We start from the raw sequence: 27,589 nt of genomic DNA on the forward strand, positions 1-27,589 counted from the left end.
TTGTTGTTCTGTCTCTCACTGTTCAAATAAACCTACCATTAAAATGATAGACTGATCATTTCTTTGTCAGTGGGCAAACGTACAAAATCAGCAGGGGATCAAATACTTTTTTCCCCTCACTGTAGTTATAACAACTTGTAGAAGTTATGCCAAGGCGCATTGAAGCTGTTATGGTGGCTTGGGGTGGCCCAACGCCCTATTAAAACACTTGTCTGTGTTTCTGTCACGTCTCCTCCCGTTGCTCCCTTCCGGCGTTCTGATTCGCCGGTCTACTGAGCCACCGGTCTGAGCGCACCACCTCGGCAACACCAGAATGGAAAGCCAATGCACCCAAATCACCTCCAGTGCACCTGCACCTCATCATCACCCCTATATAGCCCTGGACTGTTCAGTGTTGTGTTGTGTGTGATTGTTAGTGTCTTGTCGTGTACTCGCTCTTTGTTGTTCTCTTGCTCAGTGTTAAGTAAACCTTTACATTGTTGATTCCTGCGTCTACGTCCTGCCTCTTCGTATCCTCAGTACTCATCACAGTTTCCATTATGTTGTCAGTTACCTGCACATCTATGCTTTATCGATACAATTTCAATATAATTTCAATTTAATACAATCCAATATAAAATATATACTCATATTATCTAAACATATTCATCTTCATTACTAATTTCTAGTGCCACTTGACCTTACCAGGAAAAACTCTGGACCCTTTGGCTGAGAGTTCTTTCTGGTCAGATCACATGGTCAGGAAGAACTCCTGGCCCTACGGCATTCCGTAGTGTTGAAGATCATGTTGTTTGTGTCCCAGTAACTGTGACTGTTTCTTTGTGTTGTCTTGGCACTTTGGTTGTGGAGAGCAGAGGAGCTATCCAGTCTCTACCAGGCCAGGGGAGAGGGCACTCTGGGGCTGCAGGAGTTCTCAGTGGCCTGGGTCTCTTTCTACCAGGCCAGGGGAGAGGGCACTCTGGGGCTGCAGGGGTTCTCAGTGGCCTGGGTCTCATTCTACCAGGCCAGGGGAGAGGGCACTCTGGGGCTGCAGGGGTTCTCAGTGGCCTGGGTCTCATTCAGTGCTCTCTGGAAAACAGAACCAATCATCGTACATGAGTCACAGATGCATTTGAATGCTGTCAAATTGTACGGTCAGAGACCTGTCAAGGGCATCATTATGGCTACTGGCTCACCTCAAACTTAGAAGTAAACTCAGCGAAAATGGCGAAGAAGGCCTCAGTGGAGGTGGCCTTGCTGTCCTCTCCAAAGTACGAGGCCACCTTAGTGAACTCGTCCATGGCTCTCAGCTGCAGAGAGTCCAGAGACTGAACCGCTGGGTGACTGTTCTCCAGGAAGCCCTTTATCTCCAGGGTCAAGGGTCAAACTGTCAACTGTCAGACCATTCGAAGCACAGTGACACATTCTTACTAGTAACATACTGACCACTGTTATGGTGTAATTACAGTCAAAAGTTTGGACACACCTACTCATTCAAGGCTTTTTCTTTATTTTTTAAACTATTTTCTACATTGTAGAATAATAGGGAAGACATCAAAACTATGAAATAACACATATGGAATCATGTAGTAACCAAAAAAGTGTTAAACAAATCAAAATATATTTTATATTTGAGATTCTTCAAAGTAGCCACCCTTTGCCTTGATGACAGCTTTGCACACTCTTTGTATTCTCTCAACCAGCTTAATGAGGTAGTCAACTGGAATGCATTTCAATTAACAGGTGTGCCTTGTTAAAAGTTAATTTGTGGAATTTCTTTCCTTCTTAATGTGTTTGAGCCAATCAGTTGTGTTGTGACAAGATAGGGGTGGTATACAGAATATAGCCCTATTGGTAAAAGACCAAGTCCATATTATGGCAAGAACAGCTCAAATAAGCAAAGAGAAATGACAGTCCATCATTACTTTAAGACATGAAGGTCAGTCAATACGGAAAATTTCAGTTTCTTCAAGTGCAGTCACAAAAACCATCCAGCGCTATGATGAAACTGGCTCTCATGAGGACACCCACAGGAAAGGAAGACCCAAAGTTACCTCTGCTGCAGAGGATAAGTTCATTAGAGTTAACTGCACCTCAGATTGCAGCCCAAATAAATGATTCACAGAGTTAAAGTAACAGACACATCTCAAATTTGAGATTTTTGGTTCCAACCGCTGTGTCTTTGTGAGACGCAGAGTAGGTGAACGGATGATCTCTGCATGTGTGGTTTCCACGTGAAGCATGGAGGAGGAGGTGTGATGGAGGGTGCATTACTGGTGACACTGTCAGTGATTTATTTAGAATGCAGGGCACACTTAACCAGCATGGCTACCACAGCATTCTGCAGCGCTATGCCATACCAATCTGGTTTGCGCTTAGTGGGACTGTCATTTGTTTTTCAACAGGACAATGACCCAAAACAAACCTCCAGGCTGTGTAAGGGCTATTTGACCAAGAAGGAGAGTGATGGAGTGCTGCATCAGATAACCTGGCCTCCACAATCACCCGACCTCAACCCAATTGAGATGGTTTGGGATGAGTTGGACCGCAGAGTGAAGGAAAAGCAGCCAACAAGTGCTCAGCATATGTGGGAACTCCTTCAAGACTGTTGGAAAAGCATTCCTCATGAAGCTGGTTGAGAGAATGTCAATAGTGTGCAAAGCTGTCATCAAGGCAAAGGGTGGCTACTTTGAATAATCTAAAATATAAAATATATTTTGATTTGTTTAACACTTTTTTGGTTACTACATGATTCCATATGTGTTATTTTATAGTTTTTGATGTCTTCACTATTATTCTACAATGTAGAAAATAGTAAAAATAAAGAAAAACCCTTGAATGAGTAGGTGTGTCCAAACTTTTGACTGGTAGTGTAAATCAAATCAAATTTTATTTTCCCAATGCGCTGAATACAACAGGTGTAGACTTTACTGTGAAATTCTTACTTACGAGCCCATTCCCAACAATGCAGACTATTACAGTGTAATTACTAACTACAGTGTGTTACTATGTGCGTGAAATGTGTTGTGAAGGGCTTTCTTGTTGTTGATGGAAGGATACACTCATGACGGCAGCGAAGTGATCCTCGGCCGTGGCAGGGATCTTCTGACAGGCTGTCCTGATGTCCTTGATGATGGAGTGGAGGTCAGCCAGCTCAGCTGTCAGGACTCGTTGATTCACTTCAGAGAAAGTTCAATAGAAAACCATGCAGTATGACTCATGTGAGACACATCCCTGATTCACTGCAGAGAAAGTTAAATTGAAAACCATGCAGTATGACTTATATGAGACAAATCCAATGCATAGTGTCTAATGTCAATGCCATTCATTATAAATGCTGTAGTTTTTCAGTCTTATGAGATAACTGCTGTAAGGCATATCTCAATATTGAAAAGTAACTATCAGGAAACTGATTATCAGGAACCTGATAAGGACATGACTTGTAGTACATATTGAAATGCACTAAATGGAACTAATGCATTCTGCTAGTGAACCTCAGAGTTCTGCTGACGGACAGAGCCAGGTAAAGAGCATTGTGTGTTGTTGTCTTACTGTACCTTTGGCTGCGAGTGGCACGGTTGTGAGGTCCCTGGCAAAGTTCAGCAGTTCTGGGAAGTGTTGGCATAGCGATTTGGCAAGAATGTGGAGGAAGGTGGATTTACCATCCACTGTTTTAGTGGTGCTGAGCTGTAAGAAGGAAGGTGAGATAGAATTTGGCATTAGAAAGAGGTCAACACCAAGGCAAAGACAACACAAATCCTAAAAAGACAAATGGGGCTAAAGCCCAGTCAGTTAGAGCATGAACATCCATTCATACCTCAGTGAGAAAGTTGATCTTAAAGCCAGTGGTTTTGTTTGTCTTGGGTTGACCATTGTTCAGGTAATTCCCCATTGCCAGCACAAACTGTAGACAGAAACAGAGGTTTAGAAACAGTTTACCAGTAACACATCGTGATCACCACATTATCCATACCTCGGAGTCTGTATCATATTATCTTATCCTATATGATTTTACACACAATGCATCTTCTTTAATAACCTTAGATTACGACAGCAGGGTAACATAAATAATATGAAATAAACAAGAGAGCTGTTTGCCATTTCTCAACCATTAAGCTACTGTTTTCCACTCTCAGGGAGCGAGTTACAATAGTTTTATTACCTCGAGGATCTTGGCCAGTTTCTTGCTGCTTCTGAGTTCTACCGAGGCCCTGTAGATCCATTCGTATCCAGCCTTCATCTCCTCTGTCTTCTCCTGCAGGGTCGTCTTAAAATGGAGGCTCCGCAGGCGAGTCTTATACTCAGGGACCATCAGCATCTGGGCACACACAGATTATGAACTTGAAAAATACTGTCACTATTGCTAGTAAAGTAACATATTACTGTACAGTCGGGGTCAAAAGTTTTGAGAATGACACAAGTATTGGTCTTCACAAAGTTCACTGCTTCAGTGTTATGAGATATTTTTGTCAGATGATACTATGGTATACTGAAGTATAATTACAAGCATTCCATAAGTGGCAAAGGCTTTTATTGACAATTACATTAAGTTTATGCAGAGTCAATATTTGCAGTGTTGAGCCTGCTTTTTCAAGACCTCTGCAATCCGCCCTGGCATGCTGTCAATTAACTTCTGGGCCACATCCTGACTGATGGCAGCCCATTCTTGCATAATCAATGCTTGGAGTTTGTCAGAATTTGTGGGTTTTTGTTTGTCCACCCGCCTCTTGAGGATCGACCACAAGTTCTCAATGGGATTAAGGTCTGGGGAGTTTCCTGGCCATGGACCCAAAATGTCGATGTTTTGTTCCCCGAGCCACTTAGTTATCACTTTTGCCTTATGGCAAGGTGCTACATCATGCTGGAAAAGGCATTGGTCGTCACAAAACTGTTCTTGGATGGTTGGGAGAAGTTGCTCTCGGAGGATGTGTTGGTACCATTCTTTATTCATGGCTGTGTTCTTAGGCAAAATTGTGAGTGAGCCCACTTCCTTGGCTGAGAAGCAACCCCACACATGAATGGTATCAGGATGCTTTACTGTTGGCATGACACAGGACTGATGGTAGCGCTCACCTTGTCTTCTCCGGACAAGGTGTTTTCCGGATGCCCCAAACAATCAGAAAGGGGATTCATCAGAGAAAATGACTTTACCCCAGTCCTCAGCAGTCCAATCCCTGTACCTTTTGCAGAATATCAGTCTGTTCCAGATGTTTTTCCTGGAGAGAAGTGGCTTCTTTGCTGCCCTTCTTGACACCAGGCCATCCTCCAAAAGCCTCACTGTGCGTGCAGATGCACTCACACCTGCCTGCTGCCATTCCTGAGCAAGCTCTGCACTGGTGGTGCCCCGATCCCGCAGCTGAATCAACTTTAGGAGACTTCCTGGCGCTTGCTGGACTTTCTTGGGCGCCCTGACGCCTTCTTCACAACAATTGAACCTCTCTCCTTGAAGTTCTTGATGATCCAATAAATGGTTGATTTAGGTGCAATCTTACTAGCAGCAATATCCTTGCCTGTGAAGCCCTTTTTGTGCAAAGCAATGATGACGGCACGTGTTTCCTTGCAGGTAACCATGGTTAACAGAGGAAGAACAATGATTTCAAGCACCACCCTCCTTTTAAAGCTTCCAGTCTGTTATTCTAACTCAATCAGCATGACAGAGTGATCTCCAGCCTTGTCCTCGTCAACACTCTCACCTGTGTTAACAAGAGAATCACTGACATGATGGCAGCTGGTCCTTTTGTGGCATGGCTGAAATGCAGTGGAAATGTTTTTTGGGGATTAAGTAAATTTTCATGGCAAATAGGGACTTGGCAATTAATTGCAATTCATCTGATCACTCTTCATGACATTCTGGAGTATATGCAAATTGCCATCATCAAAACTGAGGCAGCAGACTTTGTGAAAATTAGTATTTGTGTCATTCTCAAAACTTTTGACCACGACTGTAGTAAACTAGTACTACACTCTTAGAAAAAAAGATGCTATCTAGAACCTAAAAGGGTTCGGCTGTCCCCATAGGAAAACCCTTTGAAGAACCCTTTTTGGTTCCAGGTATAACCATTTTGGGTTCTATGTAACTCTTTCCACAGAGGGTTCTACATGGAACCCAAAAGGGTTATACCTGGAACGGAAAAGGGTTCTACCTGGAACCAAAATGGTTCTCCTATGGGGATAGCCAAAGAACCCTTTTGGAACCCTTTTTTCTAAGAGTGTATAGTATACAGTAAAATACTTAAACAACATTTAAAAAACATTCTAGCCACAGTCTAGAGCAGGGTTCCCCAACTGGGTGGTTTTATTTGGTTTTCTGGAAATGTGTTCCCAAGTATTCCCATCCATAATAGAGGGACATGTGATGAAATGATAATGTTTTAGTCAAATATTATATCTGTTTGGGCTTCTTGCGGTTCATTTGCAGTCTACAAATTATTTGTAATTATGTTCCAGCCCACCAACCATCCGCTCAAGAAAGAATCGGTCCGTGGATGAATCTAGATGATGATCCCTGGCCTAGAGGGACAGGCTGGGCCAATACAGACATCATTGGCTGAAACCACCAGTGGCTCCCGACCAACCATTTGGGAAACATTGACACAACAGCGTCTCAGTTACCTGCATGACAAACTGGTCAGGGTCGCTGAGTTTGGCGGAGTCCTGGTCGAAACATTGGTACTGTTTGACTTCCTGGTCATCGGGGGCGTAGAGCAGCAGCTGCTTGATGTGGGCCGGCTCCAGTCTGTCTGTGCTCATAGTCATCAGGACCTTGCGCAGCTCACCTGGAGACAGCTTCAGGTGGGCGATCAGGATGGCTGGGGAGAGGAGGAGTGGAATGATGGGATGGAGGAGAGGAGGTTTATTTGTTTATTTGGACGCCATTAGCTGTTACATTAGCAACTGATACTCTTTCTGGGGTCCACACAAAACAGTCATAGACAATAAAAACAGACCTTAACTGATAAACAACAACAACATGTTTCTGTAGAAATCAGAGAACCTGTGTTTGAATCTCAGAGCCACCTGGCCCTAGAGGGTCTGTTCAGATCATTGAGATAAAGGTTCCTGGAGGCCAAGGCCATGGTCATGGTTCAGATCCCTGGGGGCCAAGGCCATGGTCATGGTTCTGATCCCTGGGGGTCAAGGCCATGGTCATGGTTCAGATCCCTGGGGGCCAAGGTCATGATCATGGTTCAGATCCCTGGGGGCCAAGGTCATGATCATGGTTCAGATCCCTGGGGGCCAAGGCCATGGTCATGGTTCAGATCCCTGGGGGCCAAGGCCATGGTCATGGTTCAGATCCATGGGGGCCAAGGCCATGGTCATGGTTCAGATCCCTGGGGGCCAAGGTCATGATCATGGTTCAGATCCCTGGGGGCCAAGGCCATGGTCATGGTTCAGATCCCTGGGGGCCAAGGTCATGATCATGGTTCAGATCCCTGGGGGTCAAGGCCATGGTCATGGTTCAGATCCCTGGGGGCCAAGGTCATGATCATGGTTCAGATCCCTGGGGGCCAAGGTCATGATCATGGTTCCGATCCCTGGGGGCCAAGGTCATGATCATGGTTCAGATCCCTGGGGGTCAAGGCCATGGTCATGGTTCAGATCCCTGGGGGCCAAGGTCATGATCATGGTTCAGATCCCTGGGGGCCAAGGCCATGGTCATGGTTCTGATCCCTGGGGGTCAAGGCCATGGTCATGGTTCAGATCCCTGGGGGCCAAGGTCATGATCATGGTTCAGATCCCTGGGGGCCAAGGCCATGGTCATGGTTCTGATCCCTGGGGGTCAAGGCCATGGTCATGGTTCAGATCCCTGGGGGCCAAGGTCATGGTCATACTCACAGGCGTTGTAGGCTTTCTTATGAGACAGAATCTCCACCACGTCTTTCTTTTTAAAGCTCTCGGGCAGGAAGGCTGGCTCTGGAAGAGAGACTGACACATTTAATCACAGTGTAAGGATGCTGCTCTCCAGGCACCAGGGTTGGAAACACTAACAGGCACTAAAGGTGGATGGGTAATGAGAGAAGAGAGGGATGGTAGGTGGTGCCTTATGGAGAATGCATTTGATGAGCAGGTGAATAGACGCGCTTAGTAGACTCCATTGGACAACTTGGTGAACTGTAAACGCATAACAACAACATGGAATATCAGCAATACACTGACACCATGAAACACAAAACAAGCCATGTTGAATTAATGAAAGCAATGTACTTTTCCACAGCTATGAAATAAAATCATTATATTGCAATATACAGTATAGCAGGGTTCCCTGGTCTCAATGGGACTCCCTGTTAAATAAAGGTCAAATAAATACATCAATAAATAAATATATCTGACTATGAGGGTAGAAGGACAATATTAAAAAATGTTATCAACAGAACCAGTGATATGAATACACTATATGATATGACTATGAGATGAGATGTTTGATGAAGAGGTCATAATAAAGAACTTACTGGAACTCCGTTGGGTACCAAAGTGCAACTCTAGATCGAGATACTTCACCATGTCACTCAGTTTGTCATAGTCGGGGTCCTCTCCAAGCTAAAGCAGACAAAGTATCTCACCTGTCAATACATTTCTTAACACAACAACAACAACAAACAGTACTGATTCCAGGTTCAGGGTTAGTACAATAGACTCGACACATGCCTGTCCCCAGATGGTTCCCTCAGAGTTCTCCACCTGCTCCCAGCGCAGTCTCCTCACACTCATGTGGTTGGTGTCCCCAGCACAGGGACTGGAATTGGGCAGCGGAGGCGGGTCACAGGGGGGCGGCAGGGGTGGAGGGGGCGGTGGGGGGACCTTGTGTTTCTGGAGCTCTGACACTGAGGTGGGGGTCTCGTAGGTCTGTGATTGAGGGGGCTGGGGAGGGTGACTCTGGGGCTGGGACAGGTGAGGGGCCTGGGGGGGCAGGCTGTGGTGAAGCTGGGGCTGGGGCTGGTAGGGCTGGTGGTGAAGCTGGTGGTGTCTCTGGAGGGCAAGCTGGCTTTGCCTGTTGGGCTGAGGGGAGAGCTGGGGACACAGGATGGGCTGGGTCAGGGGCTGAGGCTGGCTGGCCTGACGGGGCAGGTTCCTGGGGCGAGAGGGCTGTGGAGAGTAGCGATGGCCCAGGGGGAGAGTCATCTGAGGAGCCTGGTGGTGGACACAGCCCTGTAGCTCATCTCTGGTAGGCAGCACCTTGTGTAGGATCGGCCTGTTGTACGTGAAGGCCCGTGGAGGAGGCGGGGGAGGGGGGATGATGGGGTGCTGCGGCTGAAAGGACATGCGCGCCCTGGGGATGTGTTCGGGGGAGAAGTGGGAGAGGACAGGGGTAATGGGGAGGGGGTCGGAGAAGCTGAAGGGTGGTGGGGGTAAGGGGGTGGGGAAGGGCGGGGGCGGCGGGGCGCTCTGCGGGGGCGGGGGGATGGGGATGTGTTCTGACCCGGAGGAGTAGGTGAGGGAGGTGGCGTCATCGTTGCTGCTGATGTCCTCACTGCTGGCACTGCTCAGCTGGCGGGGGAGGTAGCTCACCTCCTGCTCATCCTGGAAACTCATCTGGACACAGCAGATAATCATCAGTCTCACACCTAATCTGACACACCATGTAATCTGATTTACATCTTGTAACCAGTCTTCAGACACACCTTATAATTAACCTTCATTGTACATCGATAATGTATGTAATCATTTCCTATTCACGTGCACTGCTTTTCTTCAGAAACCATGGAAACCAACCCCATAAATATCTGTTGATGCAATAACAACTACATTTACTGTACCGTCTGTATCATGTTAGTAAAGATCAGATTTCTTATACTGTACTGTAGATAATTTAATAACTTGTTGGACATGACTGTTTCTGCACTCAATGAATTTGATCTGGTACTCAAAAAAATGCTGTGTTAAAAACAACCCAGCGCTGGGTAAATAGTGGACAGAACACACATTGGGTCATATTTGGGTAATCAGGATATTTTCAGTAGGCGTGGCCTGTTGGTGGCATGGCTTTCAGATAGGTATTTTTGGCCACCCGTGATAGTAAATGTTGTTCCTGTTCATCATGTTAAGTTTGTACACTGCAAATTAAAATGTTCCTTCAATATTTTTGCTAAATAGATATTTTAATTTAAATGTAATAACATTATTATTTAAATATTATAGCAAAGTGGTAACTCTCCCTACATTGGGATATGCTGATAGGCACTTGAGAAACTCATACTCTTGTGTAAAACTCATTAAAGCTACAAAAGTCTCAGTGCTCATCCTTAACATGTGATGACAATACTGTACAACAGAACATGAACCAGAATTATATTTACTATTTGAAAGCCAAAAATAACTTTAAAAACCTATTTGAAAGCCACGCCCCTACTAAGCCACACCTCCAGTCTTCAGATCTGACCTGGCTCTGGCTCTCTCACCTCCTCATGGTGACTATCCCTTCATGTACTGTATCCGTCTATCACCTCCTCATAGTGACTATCTCTTCATGTACTGTCTCCGTCTCTCACCTCCTCATAGTGACTATCTCTTCATGTACTGTCTCCGTCTCTCACCTCCTCATAGTGACTATCTCTTCATGTACTGTCTCCGTCTCTCACCTCCTCATAGTCATTCTCTCCTGGGAGGAAGTCTTCCACCAGAGTGACACGGTGTCCCAGCTGTTCGCTCAGAGCGTCCAGAAACTTGTCAGTGTCCCTGCTCCGGGGGGGTCTGGAGAAGGTGAAAAGCTTCCTGCGTCTGGACAGGGGGCTGGTGGGGTCGTCAGAGTTCTGGGGGGATAGAGGTGGGCTCTCTAGGCTCACGTAGGGGTTGGAGTCAGCGCTACCCGGAGAGGGGATGGTTCCCTCGTGGTAGAACTCGTACAGAGGGTCAGGCAGAGGCTCCTTCCATGTCAGAGACAGACCTGATTTACGGTTCCCTGTTGGGGGGAGAAGAAACCCTCCATTATTTAAAAGGTGTCTAACAGAGGACTTTGTGACTCAGCGGTTTATTTGGTTGAAATAAAACTTGACCCACGTGGCAGCTGTCGGTTCCATTTACTCTAAAGAAGTCTCTTTAAACCACATGGGTTCCATCTTAAATCATCTTATTTGGCATCCTTGAAGTGAGTATGAGTGACAACGTTTATGACAATGTTATTGTAACCTTTACAATTTACTGACCATTGGCTTCAAGTGGTTGCTGTGTCAACAGTGTGTGTGTGTGTCTGTGTGTGTGTGTGTGTGTGTATGTCTGTGTTACCTGTGCTACCTTGACTGAGAGAGGAGCGAGCTGGAGACTGGCCATAGGCGTCAGTCTGTCCCAGCTCGGCTCGGTCAGGCAGGGTCAATGGAGAGCAGCGACTGTGACTCTGCTGCATGGCCTTCACGGCACTCTTCCCTGTGTACACACTCTCCAGCTCCGTGTACACTCCTGACATCTAGGGGTCGTAGGTGTGAGCAGGCCGTTAGCACAAAGCACTGGGAACGCTTTATCACAAGGTCTGCTTATAAACTCTTTATGAATCATAACTAGATAGTTTGTTAACCATTATTGACCTTGAGTAAAAATCCTAAACAACATGCCTCATATTTGTCTTGCTTTAAACGTTAGCATAACCATATAATAATGTTTTCAGACTGTTCATGAGCAGACGTCCAGATAAAGTGTTTCCAAAAGCACTGGTAAAAGCATTGCCTGGTAAGTAGTTATCTTTATAAATAGCCGGCTCTGGTGTACACACATAATTAGCACCGCTGGCTCTGCATGTCTGAGCATTGTGTTGCAGTTTTATACCCACGTGATTCAGGTCAGGGGACTCTGGGAAGGAGGTGCCGTCTCCACACTGTCTCTCTCCGGGTGTCCCACTCCCACTCCCTGGTGCATCCACATGAATCCCTGCGTCCACATGAAGGACAGGGACAAGCAGTCATGAGCATCCACCTCCTCTCGAACCCAGAGAGGAGGGGAGACAGCAGGATAATGTAGTTAACAGCACGGAGAAGCAACAGAGACTGTAGTCCAGTCACTGTGGTCTGGATCCTAACTTGAGATCTACTGTGCGCTACACAGTACACACCGTAACATGAATTTCTGCACAAATCTCCCATTGGTGTCAATGTACGGTTTATGCTAAATCCCAAGTTACTGTATGCATTTCTCAAGTTAAGATTTGGCCCTATGAGAGTATAGATAGGCTTAATGCAATACTAGGCTTGGATATACACTGGGTATACCAAACATTAGGAACACCTTCCTAATATTGAGTTGCACCCTCCCCTTTTGCCCTCAGAACAGCCTCAATTAGTTTGGGTATGGACTCTACAAGGTGTCGAAAGCTGGCCCATGTTGACTCCAATGCTTCCCACAGTTGTGTCAAGTTGTCTGGATATTCTTTGTGTGGTGGGCCATTCTTAATACACACTGGAAACTGTTGAGCGTGAAAAACCCAGCAGCGTTGCAGTTCTTGACACAAACTGGTACGCCTGGCACCTACTACCATACCCCGTTCAAAGGCACTTAAATATTTTGTCTCAAGGCTTAAAAAATCCTTCTTTAACCTGTCTCCTCCCCTTCATCTACACTGATTGAAGTGGATTTAACAGGTGACATCAATAAGGGATCATAGATTTCACCTGGATTCACCTGGCCAGTCTATGTCATGGAAAGAGCAGGTGTTCCTAATGTTTTGTATGGTCAGTGTATGTTTTCTGTTAACAGCAGCAGGTGAACCCTCAGCCCTGGAATGATTGGTTGAGAGGAAACCCTTCCAATCAAGGATAAGGATAAATAGTTGTTGAGCTGATCACATTCGTACCCATTCCCAGGTGTGTTCTGATGATACAGTCGTCAGAGCTCCTCTCCCGTACGGTGTCTCTGTAGGAGGTTCCTGACACACGGACTGAGCTGCTCCTCCTGTGGTGCTCCTGTCCTGCACCTGGCACTGGCTCTGCATCCGCTGCACACACACATACACACATGTGCACATACACACACACGCACACACAGAGAGAGAGAAGAATTAGAATGACAAGAGGAAATATTTAAGAATATCCCACACACCCACTGAACAATAAATATATCCTCTAGTCGTCAGTTCTTGTCATGGTAATATCTAGCTGTCTCTGCCAAGCCTTGTCTCTCAAGAAGAAAAGCATCACCCACTATGGAAGAGAAGACAAACAATTATACAAATCTAAACCGTTGAGGGCATAACCAGACAGAGACCCCTCCTGTAACTCAACTCACTCACCCCCAACAGACCCAACCCAAGCAGGCAGAGAGATGTGACTAATGGCTAGCTAACCCACCTGCAGTCTTCCCATCCCAAGCAGGCAGAGAGATGTGACTAATGGCTAGCTAACCCACCTGCAGTCTTCCCATCCCAAGCAGGCAGAGAGATGTGACTAATGGCTAGCTAACCCACCTGCAGTCTTCCCATCCCAAGCAGGCAGAGAGATGTGACTAATGGCTAGCTAACCCACCTGCAGTCTTCCCAACCCAAGCAGGCAGAGAGATGTGACTAATGGCTAGCTAACCCACCTGCAGTCTTCCCATCCCAAGCAGGCAGAGAGATGTGACTAATGGCTAGCTAACCCACCTGCAGTCTTCCCAACCCAAGCAGGCAGAGAGATGTGACTAATGGCTAGCTAACCCACCTGCAGTCTTAAAGCCAAGGAAGCGTGAGATCTTGCTCTGACAGTGTTCCTGCTCCTCGTAGGTCAACAGCTGGTAGATGAACTGCCAGATCACCTGCTTGGCTGGAGTGTCCAACACCGGGAATACATCAACAATCAGGGTGTCCACGTTCCTGAACATATATATACAAGGGCAGAGCCGCCATTTTAGAAACTCTGAACATCTCAGACAAAGAATCGAAATCTGTCTTTTTTGTTGCTAAAATAAAAGTGTTTTAAAACATGCTACAATAAAAAGAAGAAAAACTAAAGCACTAATAATGTGTTAAATAATATATAATTAATAGTTATAATTAACTAATGGTAATCTTGATGCTTCCAATAACTGAATGGATCTTTTAACCAACATTTCATCAGGGTATTTTACAGGGAGGTACAAGTCAACTCCTACCAGGGTGCTGGAGTTTTTCTTCTTTTTCTTATTAAGAATACTTTTTTCTCCATGCACCTGGCAGCACGTTAATGTGTGCGAGTTTACTTTCCCAAACATGCTAAAATAAAAGTATCAAAAGAAAATCATACTTTCGAAAAGGTTTATTGCTATTCAGTAATGTTGATAGGGAATTTGTCTTGGTGACTCTTTGATTCTGTACTCTGTAAAATAACATGTATTGCTTTAGATTAGACAAGTTTACCATTATATAATTTATATAATGATATAATTTACATTTAGTTCATGTAATGAGATGAAATGAACCATATTAGGATTAAAGCAGATTATTGAAGGGTAGGTGTGTTATTTGGTAGGGAAATGTCAGATTATGTAAAGACATTTCTGTAATTCCCTTCTAGGGTAGGTACAAATACAATTAATGTAATCTTTACCCTTGATGTGTGATGCATTTCAAACAAATATATAATCATTCCTGACATTTGAAGAGATAAAAGGTCTCTCTCTCTCTCTCTCTCTCTCTCTCTCTCTCTCTCTCTCTCTCTCTCTCTCTCTCTCTCTCTCTCTCTCTCTCTCTCTCTCTCTCTCTCTCTCTCTCTCTCTCTCTCTCTCTCTCTCTCTCTCTCTCTCTCTTTCTCTTACTCCCTTTCTATCCTCCAATACCAACCGTCCCCCTTCTCCCCTCCCTCTCCCCCACCTGTGTTGGAAGAAGGTCTCCAGGGCCTTGCAGATGGTGTATCTCTCCTGCACCGTCAGGAGATGATCCAGCTGCTGGCTAAAGGTGCGACCATGGACCCTGATGCTGGGGGGTAGGATCTCAGCCACCCACTGCAGGGAGCTGAGGGGGACTGGGGAGCGGGAGCGGGACCTGGGGGCCACAGCAAGGGCAAGGCCTGGGGAAGAGTCTTCCTCGTCCCCCTGGTCAGAGTGGGAGTAACCAGAGGGTCCGTCTTCCACCACCAGGGTGGGCATGGCCCCACTGCCCTGCAGCATGGACACCACCTTCTCATGGGAACAGTTCCTGAAGAGACACACACAGTCACTGTCACTACTACAATCGGCAAGTATGTTGTCATAGGACCAGCTCCTACAGGCGCTGAAAGGTATAGAGAGTTACTAACTACAGTATTCAGTAGTGCGCTCTACTACTCACCATGTAACCCCTATTTTACATGGTTACTAGGGTGGTATAATGAAGTATTTGTGGGTGATACTCTGGGTGATATTGTGCTATGGGCGGTGAAATGTGATTCCACCCAGGCTGTGTTCACTCCTACACTTCATGTTCAGAATAAAATGGAATAATACGTACTTTTAAAGCGTGTGAAAGGACTTCCTAAAATCATTTTCTCAAATACCATTCCACACACACATCCATGCATGTGTGTGCGCACAGACACACACCAGTTTACATATCATATATCCTGATGCCTAGTCACCTTACCCCTATACATATCTACATCTATCACTCCCTGCACATTGTAAATATGGTACTGGAACTGACCCTGTATATAGTCACCTTAACCGTATACATATCTACCTCTATCACTCCAGTATCCCTGCACATTGTTAATATGGTACTGGAACTGACCCTGTATATAGTCACCTTACCTATACATTGTCACGCCCTGACTCTGAGGACTTGTATTTGTTGAGTCAGGGTGTGTATTTTCTGTGTTGTGTTTGCTATATTGTTTTCTATGTTTAGATCTAGAATGTGTAGATCTATGTTGGCCGGGGTGGTTCCCAATCAGAGGCAGCTGTAGCTCGTTGTCTCTGATTGGGGACCATACTTAGGCAGCCTTTTGGCACCTGTTATTTGTGGGATCTTGTTCCGTGTTATGGTATGTTTGTGTGCTACCTTGGACACGTTTCGGTTGTTGTTTTTGTTGTGTGTTTATTCGTTTAATAAACATGTATGCTTATCACGCTGCGCCTTGGTCCGTCCAGTCTATAAACCATCGTGACATACATACAGTTGAAGTCGGAAGTTTACATACACTTAGGTTGGAGTCATTAAAGCTTGTTTTTCAACCACTCCACAAATGTCTTGTTAACAAACTATAGTTTTGGCAAGTCGGTTAGGACATCTACTTTGTGCATGACACAAGTCATTTTTCCAACAATTGTTTACAGACAGATTCTTTCACTTATAATTCACTGTATCACAATTCCAGTGGGTCAGAAGTTTACATACACTAAGTTGACTGTGCCTTTAAACAGCTTGGAAAACTCCAGAAAATGATGTCATGGCTTTAGAAGCTTCTGATAGGCTAATTTACATAATTTGAGTCAATTGGAGGTGTACCTGTGGATGTATTTCAAGGCCTACCTTCAAACTCAGTGCCTCTTTGCTTGACATCATAGGAAAATCAAAAGAAATCAGCCAAGACCTCAGACATTTTTTGGGGGACCTCCACAAGTCTGGTTCATCCTTGGGAGCAATTTCCAAATGCCTGAAGGTACCACGTTCATCTGTACAAACAATAGTAAACACCATGGGACCACGCAGCCGTCGTACCGCTCAGGAAGGAGACGTGTTCTGTCTCCTAGAGATGAACGTACTTTGGTGTGAAAAGTGCAAATCAATCCCAGAACAACAGCAAAGGACCTTGTGAAGATGCTGGAGGAAACAGGTACAAAAGTATCTATATCCACAGTAAAACAAGTCCTATATAGACCAAACCTGAAAGGCCGCTCAGCAAGAAAGAAGCAACTGCTCCAAAACCGCCATAAAAAAGACATACTACGGTTTGCAACTGCACATGGGGACAAAGATCTTACTTTTTTGAGAAATGTCCTCTGGTCTTATGAAACAAAAATAGAACTGTTTGGCCATAATGACCATTGTTATGTTTGGAGGAATAAGGGGGTAGCTTGCAAGCCGAAGAACACCATCCCAAAGCACGGGGGTGGCAGCATCATGCTGTGGGGGTGCTTTGCTGCAGGAGGGACTGGTGCACTTCACAAAATAGATGGCATCATGAGGAAGGAAAATGATGTGGGATATATTGAAGTAAAATCTCAAGACATCAGTCAGGAAGTTAAAGGTTGGTTGCAAATGGGTCTTCCAAATGGACAATGACCCCAAGCATACTTCCAAAGTTGTGGTAAAATGGCTTAAGGACAACAAAGTCAAGGTATTAGAGTGGCCATCACAAAGCCCTGACCTCAATCCTATAGAAAATGTGTGGGCAGAACTGAAAAAGCGTGCGCGAGCAAGGAGGCCTACAAATCTGACTCAGTTACATCAGCTCTGTCAGGAGGAATGGGCCAAAATATACCCAATTTATTGTGGGAAGCTTGTGGAAGGCTACCCGAAACGTTTGACCCAAGTTAAACAATTTAAAGGCAATGCTACCAAATACTAATTGAGTGTATGTAAACTTCTGACCCACTGGGAATTTGATGAAAGAAATAAAAGCTGAAATAAAACATTCTCTCTACTATTATTCTGACATTTCACATTCTTAAAATAAAGTGGTGATCCTAACTGACCTAAGACAGGGAATCTTTACTAGGATTAAATGTCAGGAATTGTGAAAAACTGAGATTAAATGTATTTGGCTAAGGTGTATGTGAACTTCTGACTTCAACTGTATCTACCTCCATCACTCCAGTATCCCTACACATTGTTTATATGGTATAGGAACTGACCCTGTATATAGTTACCTTACCCCTATACATATCTACCTCTATCACTCCAGTATTCCTACACATTGTTAATATGGTACTGGAACTGACCCTGTACATAGTCACCTTACCCCTATACATATCTACCTCCCTCACTCCAGTATCCCTACACATTGTTAATATGGTATTGGAACTGACCCTGTACATAGTCACCTTACCCCTATACATATCTACCTCTATCACTCCAGTATCCCTACACATTGTTAATATGGTACTGGAACTGACCCTGTATTAAGCTTCTTACTTTATCATGTTCTTCTTATTTCTTATATCTCGTGTATTTTAGTTCTCCCTTGTTATTTTTAGTTTTACATTGTTATGATTACTGCATTGTTGGGGTTAATGCAAGAAAGGCATTTCACTGTACTTGTGCACGTGACATTAAAACTTGAAACTCATCAGGTTGGCTCACTGTCCTGTGTGCATCATAAGGTAAAGTTATAAAAGGTTTGTATACCTCATGTCCAGCCCGTTGAGGAAAAGGATGCGGTCTCCTGGTTTGAGACCACAGTCTTCAGCTGGGCTGTCTGAAGAGAGACAGGGGGATGAGAGTCAGAGAGACAGGGAGATGAGAGTCAGAGAGACAGGGAGATGAGAGTCAGAGAGACAGGGGGATGAGAGTCAGATAGACAGGGAGATGAGAGTCAGAGAGACAGGGGGATGAGAGTCAGAGAGACAGGAGGATGAGAGTCAGAGAGACAGGGGGATGAGAGTCAGAGAGACAGGGGGATGAGAGTCAGATAGACAGGGAGATGAGAGTCAGAGAGACAGGGGGATGAGAGTCAGAGAGACAGGGGGATGAGAGTCAGAGAGACAGGGAGATGAGAGTCAGAGAGACAGGGGGATGAGAGTCAGAGAGACAGGGGGATGAGAGTCAGAGAGACAGAGGGATGAGAGTCAGAGAGACAGGGGGATGAGAGTCAGAGAGACAGGGAGATGAGAGTCAGATAGACAGGGGGATGAGAGTCAGAGAGACAGGGGGATGAGAGTCAGAGAGACAGGGGGATGAGAGTCAGATAGACAGGGAGATGAGAGTCAGAGAGACAGGGAGATGAGAGTCAGAGAGACAGGGAGATGAGAGTCAGAGAGACAGGGGGATGAGAGTCAGATAGACAGGGAGATGAGAGTCAGAGAGACAGGGGGATGAGAGTCAGAGAGACAGGAGGATGAGAGTCAGAGAGACAGGGGGATGAGAGTCAGAGAGACAGGGGGATGAGAGTAAGAGAGACATGGGGATGAGAGTCAGAGAGACAGGGGGATGAGAGTCAGAGAGACAGGGGGATGAGAGTCAGAGAGACAGAGGGATGAGAGTCAGAGAGACAGGGGGATGAGAGTCAGAGAGACAGGGAGATGAGAGTCAGATAGACAGGGGGATGAGAGTCAGAGAGACAGGGGGATGAGAGTCAGAGAGACAGGGGGATGAGAGTAAGAGAGACAGGGGGATGAGAGTCAGAGAGACAGGGGGATGAGAGTCAGAGAGACAGGGGGATGAGAGTCAGAGAGACAGCGGGATGAGAGTCAGAGAGACAGGGGGATGAGAGTCAGAGAGACAGGGGGATGAGAGTCAGAGAGACAGGGGATGAGAGTCAGAGAGACAGGGGGATGAGAGTCAGAGAGACAGGGGGATGAGAGTCAGATAGACAGAGGGATAAGAGTCAGAGAGACAGGTGGATGAGAGTCAGAGAGACAGGGGGATGAGAGTCAGATAGACAGGGGGATGAGAGTCAGAGAGACAGGGGGATGAGAGTCAGAGAGACAGGGGGATGAGAGTCAGAGAGACAGGGGGATGAGAGTCAGAGAGACAGGGGGATGAGAGTCAGAGAGACAGGGGGATGAGAGTCAGAGAGACAGGGGGATGACAGTCAGAGAGACAGGGGGATGACAGTCAGAGAGACAGGGGGATGAGAGTCAGAGAGACAGGGGGATGAGAGTAAGAGAGACAGGAGGATGAGAGTCAGAGAGACGGGGGGATGAGAGTCAGAGAGACAGGGGGATGAGAGTAAGAGAGACAGGGGGATGAGAGTCAGAGAGACAGGGGGATGATGAGAGTCAGATAGACAGAGGGATGACAGTCAGAGAGACAGGGGGATGAGATTCAGAGAGACGGGGGGATGAGAGTCAGACAGACAGGGGGATGAGAGTCAGAGAGACAGGGGGATGAGAGTCAGAGAGACAGGGGGATGAGAGTCAGAGAGACAGGGGGATGAGAGTCAGAGAGACAGGAGGATGAGAGTCAGAGAGACAGGGGGATGAGAGTCAGAGAGACAGGGGGGTGAGAGTCAGAGAGACAGGGGGATGAGAGTCAGAGAGACAGGGGGATGAGAGTCAGAGAGACAGGGGGATGAGATTCAGAGAGACAGGGGGATGACAGTCAGAGAGAAAAGGAGAGAAGACACATAACCCATAATGATATGCAAAACACAACATTTATATTAGCACCATTAATCAAATCAGTATGTGGTATTTGACTGCTGTTGTTTTTATGTACCATGTTTTGTCTGATGTATTGGGTTATGCTGGTAGTAGCCCTTTGGGAACCAATGAAGCATAATATTATCCATGTTAAGTAGGTGTACTGTACCACAGGGCCACGCAGGCTCTCTGACATGAGACAGTGTGTTCTTATGGATGCCTGTGTGGACGCCTGCCTATACGTCAAGATCTCATCTCATCCACCCACAGCAGCAGTCCTCATAAGGCCTAGCCCACTGAGTCAGTGACTAACTTACTGCTGGCCTCTGCTCAGATCTGGAGTGGGCGAAAGGCATCATCCACACACACATACACACTCACTCCTCCCCCCTCTTCAGCTCCGACAATGAGGAACATCCGGTAAACCCCCCTATTATAACACTCTGGTACAACCTGACCTCTACAGCAGAACATCTCTCCATCACCGCACACAGCAACGTCCACATCCATCCATGCATTCATCCTCATCTCAATCTCTGTTAGAATCCCTGAACAGTCCGCTTATCGCCTCAGACGGCCTTAAACAAACAAAAAACAACAACAAAAGACTAACCTAACGTAGCAGGCGTAAAATAAATGCCTGAAACTACATCCCCTACATACTGGTCTTGACAAGAAGAAAAAAAACTGTCGGGGGAGGTTTTAATCTGCACTGTTCAACGAATCCAGTAAATGTGGAGGAGGAGGTAAGATGGAGTGTTGCCTTGTTAACGTCCAAAAGCGGAAGTCGCGTCACAGGCTCTCTTTCCGTTTCCCCCAGGACAATACAGTGTTATACAACACACTACATAGAGAAGTCTAATCAGCAGTGCGTCATCACTTACCTGGGATGACAGAGTCGATGCAGACAGGGGCATGGCCTCTCAGGGTGAACCCAAAACTCTTCTTCCTTCTGTAAACCCTCACCGTCCTGGGGGGAGCTTGGAGGCTGAGGAAACATTACAAAGCCTTTATTAGTTTCTGACAGATATTTGTATACATTTTTGTAGATACGGTTGTAACAATGTAGTTGTAATATGCAGGAACTACATTACTACCACTCTTGTGTACTGATGTTTTATCAATGGGCTGTCAACAGATTTCAACTGTATTTATGAAGTACCACTGGGCGTTTTATCAACATGCTGTCAACAGCTTTCAACTGTATTTATGAAGTACCTTTGGGCGTTTTGAATAGCGTTCTCAACAGTAACTAGCAATCAATTCATATTATTATGCCCACATCATCTTGGGTTTTATGTAACTTGAATCCCACCAAATATAAAACAATAAAGGAATGTAGCTAGTGTGTCCAGTAGGAATACCACATAACAGGTATCCTTTCCAGCTCAGACAGCTAGTGTGTCCAGTAGGAATACCACATAACAGGTATCCTTTCCAGCTCAGACAGCTAGTGTGTCCAGTAGGAATACCACATAACAGGTATCATTTCCAGCTCAGACAGCTAGTGTGTCCAGTAGGAATACCACATAACAGGTATCCTTTCCAGCTCAGACAGTGATGTCTCTGTTCCCTGGCTCCCAGAAAGAACCATAACCATCAAAGACTGGGATGGAGATATCACAGTTGCCATGGAAACTACTCAAGGCAACATGGTAAGATATAAACAGAGGTCCATAAAGCAGAACAAGGAGCAGAGAGGAAACCGGTAAAACCCATTATTTGATTGTCTTTATGCTTGTTATGTGAGATGGGGACAGATGAGAAAAATGCAAATTATGTTTTATAGTAATAATAATAATAATAATATTGATAATAATAATAACACTGTACTGTGCTATACGTACAGAAGCACAGAGTAAGAGGGTAGGCTCAGCACTGCAAAACCCTGGAGATAAGAGACTAGAGGGTTAGAAAAGGTCAAGAAAACAGATATCTCATCTCTCTCCCCATCTAGCATTAGGACTTTCTATACATCAGTACCATAACCCAAGAAACTTCACAGAAGAGGAGCTGAATACTGAAAACGTGATGTGGATGATCCAATGAACAATCAATCATCACTAGAGAATTCAATATTGCTCTATTCACTATTCCTGAATTTACTGACTTGAAACCTTAAACCTCGAAAGGCAGTTCACCATAAACAATAGTGTATCAATTAGTTCCACATAACACAAAAGGTGCCAATGGATAGAGCCCTGTGGCAGCAGGTCAGTGAGAGATCTAGACTATCTGTACAAAGCAGGTTCCTGTCTGTCCTACATGTGATGGAGGCTATGCTAATCAGAGGCACAGCTAATCTCCTATCTAATACCATGGGCTGTCTCTTACTGTTACTGAATATGAGCTGTCAAGGTGATTACACAGGACATATTCCAACATGCTGCTCATTAGGATAACACTGGCCCTGGGTACGGGGAAGGAGTAGGGAGGGCTGTTGGTAAAACATGGACTGGAGTCTACTGTAAAGTCTATCTGTAAAACTGGCATGGAGTGGTGTGATGATGTTAACCCTACAGCCAACCTGGTCTCATAGCATTTTGTATTATTCTGTATGTAAATCTCCATTTAGTATGATATGTTACGTTTCGTATGGTATATATTAATTTGTGGATGTCCATCACCCATTTCGTATGATATGTTACGAATTACAATTAATTTTATATGCTACAAATTTGCAAAATGTACAATATGTTACGAATTTGCAAAACGTAACAAAACATTAGCTAGGCTAGAGGTTAGGGTTAGGGGTTAGGGTTATGGTTAGGGTTAAGTTTAGGAGTTAGATTAAAGGGTTAAGGTTAGGGTTAGCTAAAAGGTTTAAGATTAGGGTTAGGGGAAGGGTTAGCTAAAATGGTTAAGGTTAGAGATAGGGGAAGTGTTAGCTAAAAGGGTTAAGGTTAGGGTTAGGGGAAGGGTTAGATAACATGCTAATTAGTTGCAAAGTAGCTAAAAAGTAGTAAGTAGTTGAAAAGTTGCTAATTAGCTCAAATTCTAAAGTTGTCCTTGATGAGATTTGAACTCGCAACCTTTGGGTTGCTAGACAATAATGTTATACGTCAACTCATCCACCCCGACCAACCACCCTACTTTTGTTTTTGCCTTTAGTAACCATCTGTCTTATGTAACCATACCAAACGTAACATATCATACCAATGGTGGAACAAGCTCCCCCACGACGCCACGACAGCGGAGTCACTGACCACCTTCCGGAGACACTTGAAACCCTACCTGTTTAAGGAATACCTGGAATAGTATAAAGTAATCCTTCTTCCCCCACCCCCCATAAAATAAAATAAAATAAAAATAAAAAGGAGGTGGATGTCCCACTGGCTATCATAAGTTGAATGCACCAATTTGTAAGTCGCTCTGGATAAGAGCGTCTGCTAAATTATGTAAATGTGAATCATACTAATTTGAGTGTCCCTGATTTACTTTTCCTATGTTACGTCTAGTCTATGAGACCAGGCTTCTACAGCAGATAAACTGAGCTACTGTATGGCTTAGAGCTGAGCATACTGTATGTATGTGTATTTGTATTTATTATGGATCCCGATTAGTTCCTGCCAAGGCAGCAGCTACTCTTCCTGGGGTCCGGAAAAACATTACAATACATTCATAACAGATTTCACAACACACCAAGTGTGTGCCCTCATGCCCCTACTCCACTACCACATATCTACAACACAAAATCCATGTGTACGTGTGTGTATAGTGCGTATGTTATCGTGTGTGTGTGTATGCATGTGTCTGTGCCTATATTTGTGTTGCTTCACAGCCCCCGCTGTTCCATAAGGTGTATTTGTATCTGTTTTTTTAAATCACATTTTACTGCTTGCATCAGTTACTTGATGTGGAATAGAGTTCCATGTAGTCATGGCTCTATGGAATACTGTGCGCCTCCCATAGTCTGTTAACAGACTTCTGGTGGCATGTCTTGTGGGGTATGCATGGGTGTCTGAGCTGTGTGCTAGTCGTTGAAACAGACAGCTCGGTGCTTTCAACATGTCAATACCTCCCACAAATACAAGTAGTGATGAAGTCAATCTCTCCTCCACTTTGAGCCAGGAGAGATTGACATGCATATTATTAATGTTAGCTCTCTGTGTACATCCAAGAGCCAGCCGTGCTGCCCTGTTCTGAGCCAATAGCAATTTTCTTAAATCCCACTTTGTGGCACCTGACCACATGACGGAACAGTAGTCCAGGTGCGACAAAACTAGAGCCTGTAGGACCTGCCTTGTTGATAGTGCTGTTAAGAAGGTAGAGCAGTGCTTTATTATGGACAGACTTCTCCCCATCTTAGCTACTGTTGTATCAATATGTTTGGACCATGACAGTTTACAATCCAGGGTTACTCCAAGCAGTTTAGTCACCTCAACTTGCTCAATTTCCACATGATTTATTACAAGATTTAGTTGAGGTTTAGGGTTTAGTGAATGATTTGTCCCAAATACAATGCTTTTAGTTTTTTAAATATTTAGGACTAACTTATTCCTTGCCACCCATTCTGAAACTAACTGCAGCTCGTTATTAAGTGTTGCAGTCATTTCAGTCGCTGTAGTAGCTGACGTGTATAGTGTTGAGTCATCCGCATACATAAACACACTGGCTTTACTCAAAGCCAGTAGCATGTCGTTAGTAAAGATTGAAAAAAGCAAGGGACTTAGACAGCTGCCCTGGGGAATTCCGATTATACCTGGATTATGTTGGAGAGGCTTCCATTTTTTTTAGGACATTTTAGTCATTTAGCAGACGCTCTTATCCAGAGCGACTTACAATTAGTGAGTGCATACATTTTTCATACTGATGTCCCGTGGGAATACAATTAAAGAACACCTTCTGTGTTCTGTTAGACAGGTAACTCTTTATCCACAATATAGCAGGGGATGTAAAGCCATAACACATAAGTTTTTCCAGCAGCAGACTATGATCGATAATGTCAAAAGCCGCACTGAAGTCTAACAAAACAGCACCCACTATCTTTCTATCATCAATTTCTCTCAGCCAATCATCAGTCATTTGTGTAAGTGCTGTGCTTGTTGAATGTCCTTCCCTATAAGCGTGCTGAAAGTCTGTTGTCAATTTGTTTACAGTAAAATAGCATTGTATCTGGTCAAACCATTTTTTTCTCCAATACTTTACTAAGGGTTGGTAACAGGCTGATTGGTTGTCTATTTCAGCCAGTAAAGGGGGCTTTACTATTCTTAGGTAGCGGAATTACTTTTGCTTCTTTCCAGGCCTGGGGGCACACACTTTCTAGTAGGCTTAAATTGAAGATATGGTAAATAGGAGTGGCAATATCGTCCGCTATTATCCTCAGTAATTTTCCATCCAAGTTGTCAGACCCCAGTGGCTTGTCATTGTTGACAGACAACAACAATTCTTTCACCTCTTCCACACTCACTTTACGGAACTCAAAATTACAATGCTTGTCTTTCATAATTTGGTCAGATATACTTGGATGTGTAGTGTCAGCGTTTGTTGCTGGCATGTCATGCCTAAGTTTGCTAATCTTGCCAATGAAAAAATAATTAAAGTAGTTGCAATATCAGTAGGTTTTGTGATGAATGAGCCATCTGATTCAATGAATGATGGAGCTGAGTTTGCCTTTTTCCCCAAAATGTCATTGAAGGTGCTCCAAAGCTTTTTACTATCATTCTTTATGTCATTTATCTTTGTTTCATAGTGTATTGTATTATTCTTTTTATTCAGTTTAGTCACATGATTTCTCAATTTGCAGTACGTTTGCCAATTGGTTGTACAGCCAGACGTATTTGCCATTCCTTTTGCCTCATCCCACTCAACCATGCCATTTTTCAATTCCTCATCAATCCACGGGGATTTAACAGTTTTTACAGTCATTTTCTTAATGGGTGCATGCTTTTTAGTAACTGGAATAAGCAATTTCATAAATGTGTCAAGTGCAGCGTCTGTTTGCTCCTCATTACACACCACAGACCAACAAACATTCTTTACATCAACAACATAGGAATCACCAGAAAACGTATTGTATGACCTCATATACACTATATTAGGCCCAGCCTTTGGAACTTTGGTTTTCCTAGATATGGCTACTATATTGTGATCAGCACACCCGATGGATCTGGATACTGCTTCCAAGCACATTTCTGCAGCATTAGTAAAGATGTGATCAATACATGTTGATGATTTCATTCCTGTGCTGTTTGTAACTACCCTGGTAGGTTGACTGATAACCTGAACCAGGTTGCAGGCACTGGTTACAGTTTGAAGCCTCTTAAGTGGGCAGCTTGATGAAAGCCAGTCAATATTTAAATCACCCAGAAAATATGTCTCTGTTGATTTCACATACACCATCAAACTTTTCACACACGTTATCCAGATACTGACTGTTAGCACTTGGTGGACTATATTAGCTTCCCACCAGAATGGGCTTTATGTGAGGCATATGAACCTGTAGCCATATTACTTCAACAGTATTTAACATGAAATCCTCTCTAAGCTTTACAGGAATGTGGTTCTGAATATAGACCGCAACACCGCCCCATTGGCATTTCTGTATTTTCGGTAGATGTTATAACCATGTATTGCTACCACTGTATCATCAAAGGTATTATCTAAGTGAGTTTCAGAGATAGTCAGAATATGAATGTCATCTGTTACTAGCAAGTTATTAATGTCATGAACCTTGTTTCTTAAGCTACATGTGTTAACGTGGGCTATTTTGAGCACTTTTCTGGGATGCTTGCTTGTTTTCATTGCTTTACTGGGAAGCTTAGCCGAAGTAGATATTCTCATGTTATTTATGTTAGTGCAGGGTGAGCTGCACACAGTGGACTTTCTACTAGGGCACACTGCCTCAGTGCTAACAGCATGAATCTGGTTCATAGGCACACAATTGCTGCATACAATAGCTGTAGGATCAGCAGAGGCATTCAGGGCAGTTAGAGGGACATAAATTAGGTTACTTACATTGTGTCTACCAACACCCCTGGTATAATGTACATTTGCTAAAGCATTACGACAACTCAGCGACACAATGGTAGGGATTAACTGAGCTGGGCTTGGGTCATTGATAAGTAATTGTCTCAACACATCCTTATAATGCTGTGAAAGGATCTAGGAACCCAAATTATTTGGGTGGATCCCATCCTCCTTCTAAAATGTGTTTTGATTCCAAAAGGTATCGAAATTGTCAACAAAAGTTACACTCATTGAGCTGCAATAATCACATAGCCAGTTGTGAAGAGAAAGAATCCTGCTAAAGTGTACAATGCCATGATTCAGAGAGGGCACAGGGCCAGATATGGTGGGTCTTTTATTAGTGTCTAGCAGAGAGTCAATCAGCTCTTTAAAATCCAGTTTCAAGTGTTCAGAGCTGCCCTTCATAATGTCATAATGGACTATGATAGAATCGATTTCCATGTCCTGACGTAGTACATTCGGGAGCAGCTTAGTAATGTCATTTACTCGA

At 44.5% G+C, this 27,589-nt stretch overlaps 1 protein-coding gene across 1 annotated transcript in view; it reads right to left on the reverse strand.

Moving 5' to 3' along the window:
- Positions 1 to 454: 454 nt before the first annotated feature.
- Positions 455 to 27,589, reverse strand: part of LOC121576994 (delphilin-like) — a 46,797-nt gene continuing 19,662 nt past the window's right edge. Inside the window, exons 7-24 of the mRNA XM_041890658.2 lie at positions 21,015 to 21,118; positions 18,176 to 18,245; positions 14,723 to 15,046; positions 13,596 to 13,747; positions 12,755 to 12,895; positions 11,738 to 11,835; positions 11,200 to 11,377; positions 10,557 to 10,876; positions 8,626 to 9,510; positions 8,430 to 8,517; positions 7,816 to 7,893; positions 6,592 to 6,788; positions 4,142 to 4,297; positions 3,797 to 3,883; positions 3,537 to 3,666; positions 3,040 to 3,158; positions 1,176 to 1,340; positions 455 to 1,068 (exon numbers count right to left, since the gene is read on the reverse strand). Of these exons, the coding sequence (XP_041746592.2) occupies positions 997 to 1,068; positions 1,176 to 1,340; positions 3,040 to 3,158; positions 3,537 to 3,666; positions 3,797 to 3,883; positions 4,142 to 4,297; positions 6,592 to 6,788; positions 7,816 to 7,893; positions 8,430 to 8,517; positions 8,626 to 9,510; positions 10,557 to 10,876; positions 11,200 to 11,377; positions 11,738 to 11,835; positions 12,755 to 12,895; positions 13,596 to 13,747; positions 14,723 to 15,046; positions 18,176 to 18,245; positions 21,015 to 21,118 (3,364 nt within the window). The 3' untranslated portion in view covers positions 455 to 996. The remainder of the gene's footprint in view (positions 1,069 to 1,175; positions 1,341 to 3,039; positions 3,159 to 3,536; positions 3,667 to 3,796; positions 3,884 to 4,141; positions 4,298 to 6,591; positions 6,789 to 7,815; positions 7,894 to 8,429; positions 8,518 to 8,625; positions 9,511 to 10,556; positions 10,877 to 11,199; positions 11,378 to 11,737; positions 11,836 to 12,754; positions 12,896 to 13,595; positions 13,748 to 14,722; positions 15,047 to 18,175; positions 18,246 to 21,014; positions 21,119 to 27,589) is intronic.

The sequence above is a fragment of the Coregonus clupeaformis genome, chromosome 1 (assembly GCF_020615455.1).
Source record: "Coregonus clupeaformis isolate EN_2021a chromosome 1, ASM2061545v1, whole genome shotgun sequence".
Lineage (NCBI taxonomy): Eukaryota > Metazoa > Chordata > Actinopteri > Salmoniformes > Salmonidae > Coregonus > Coregonus clupeaformis.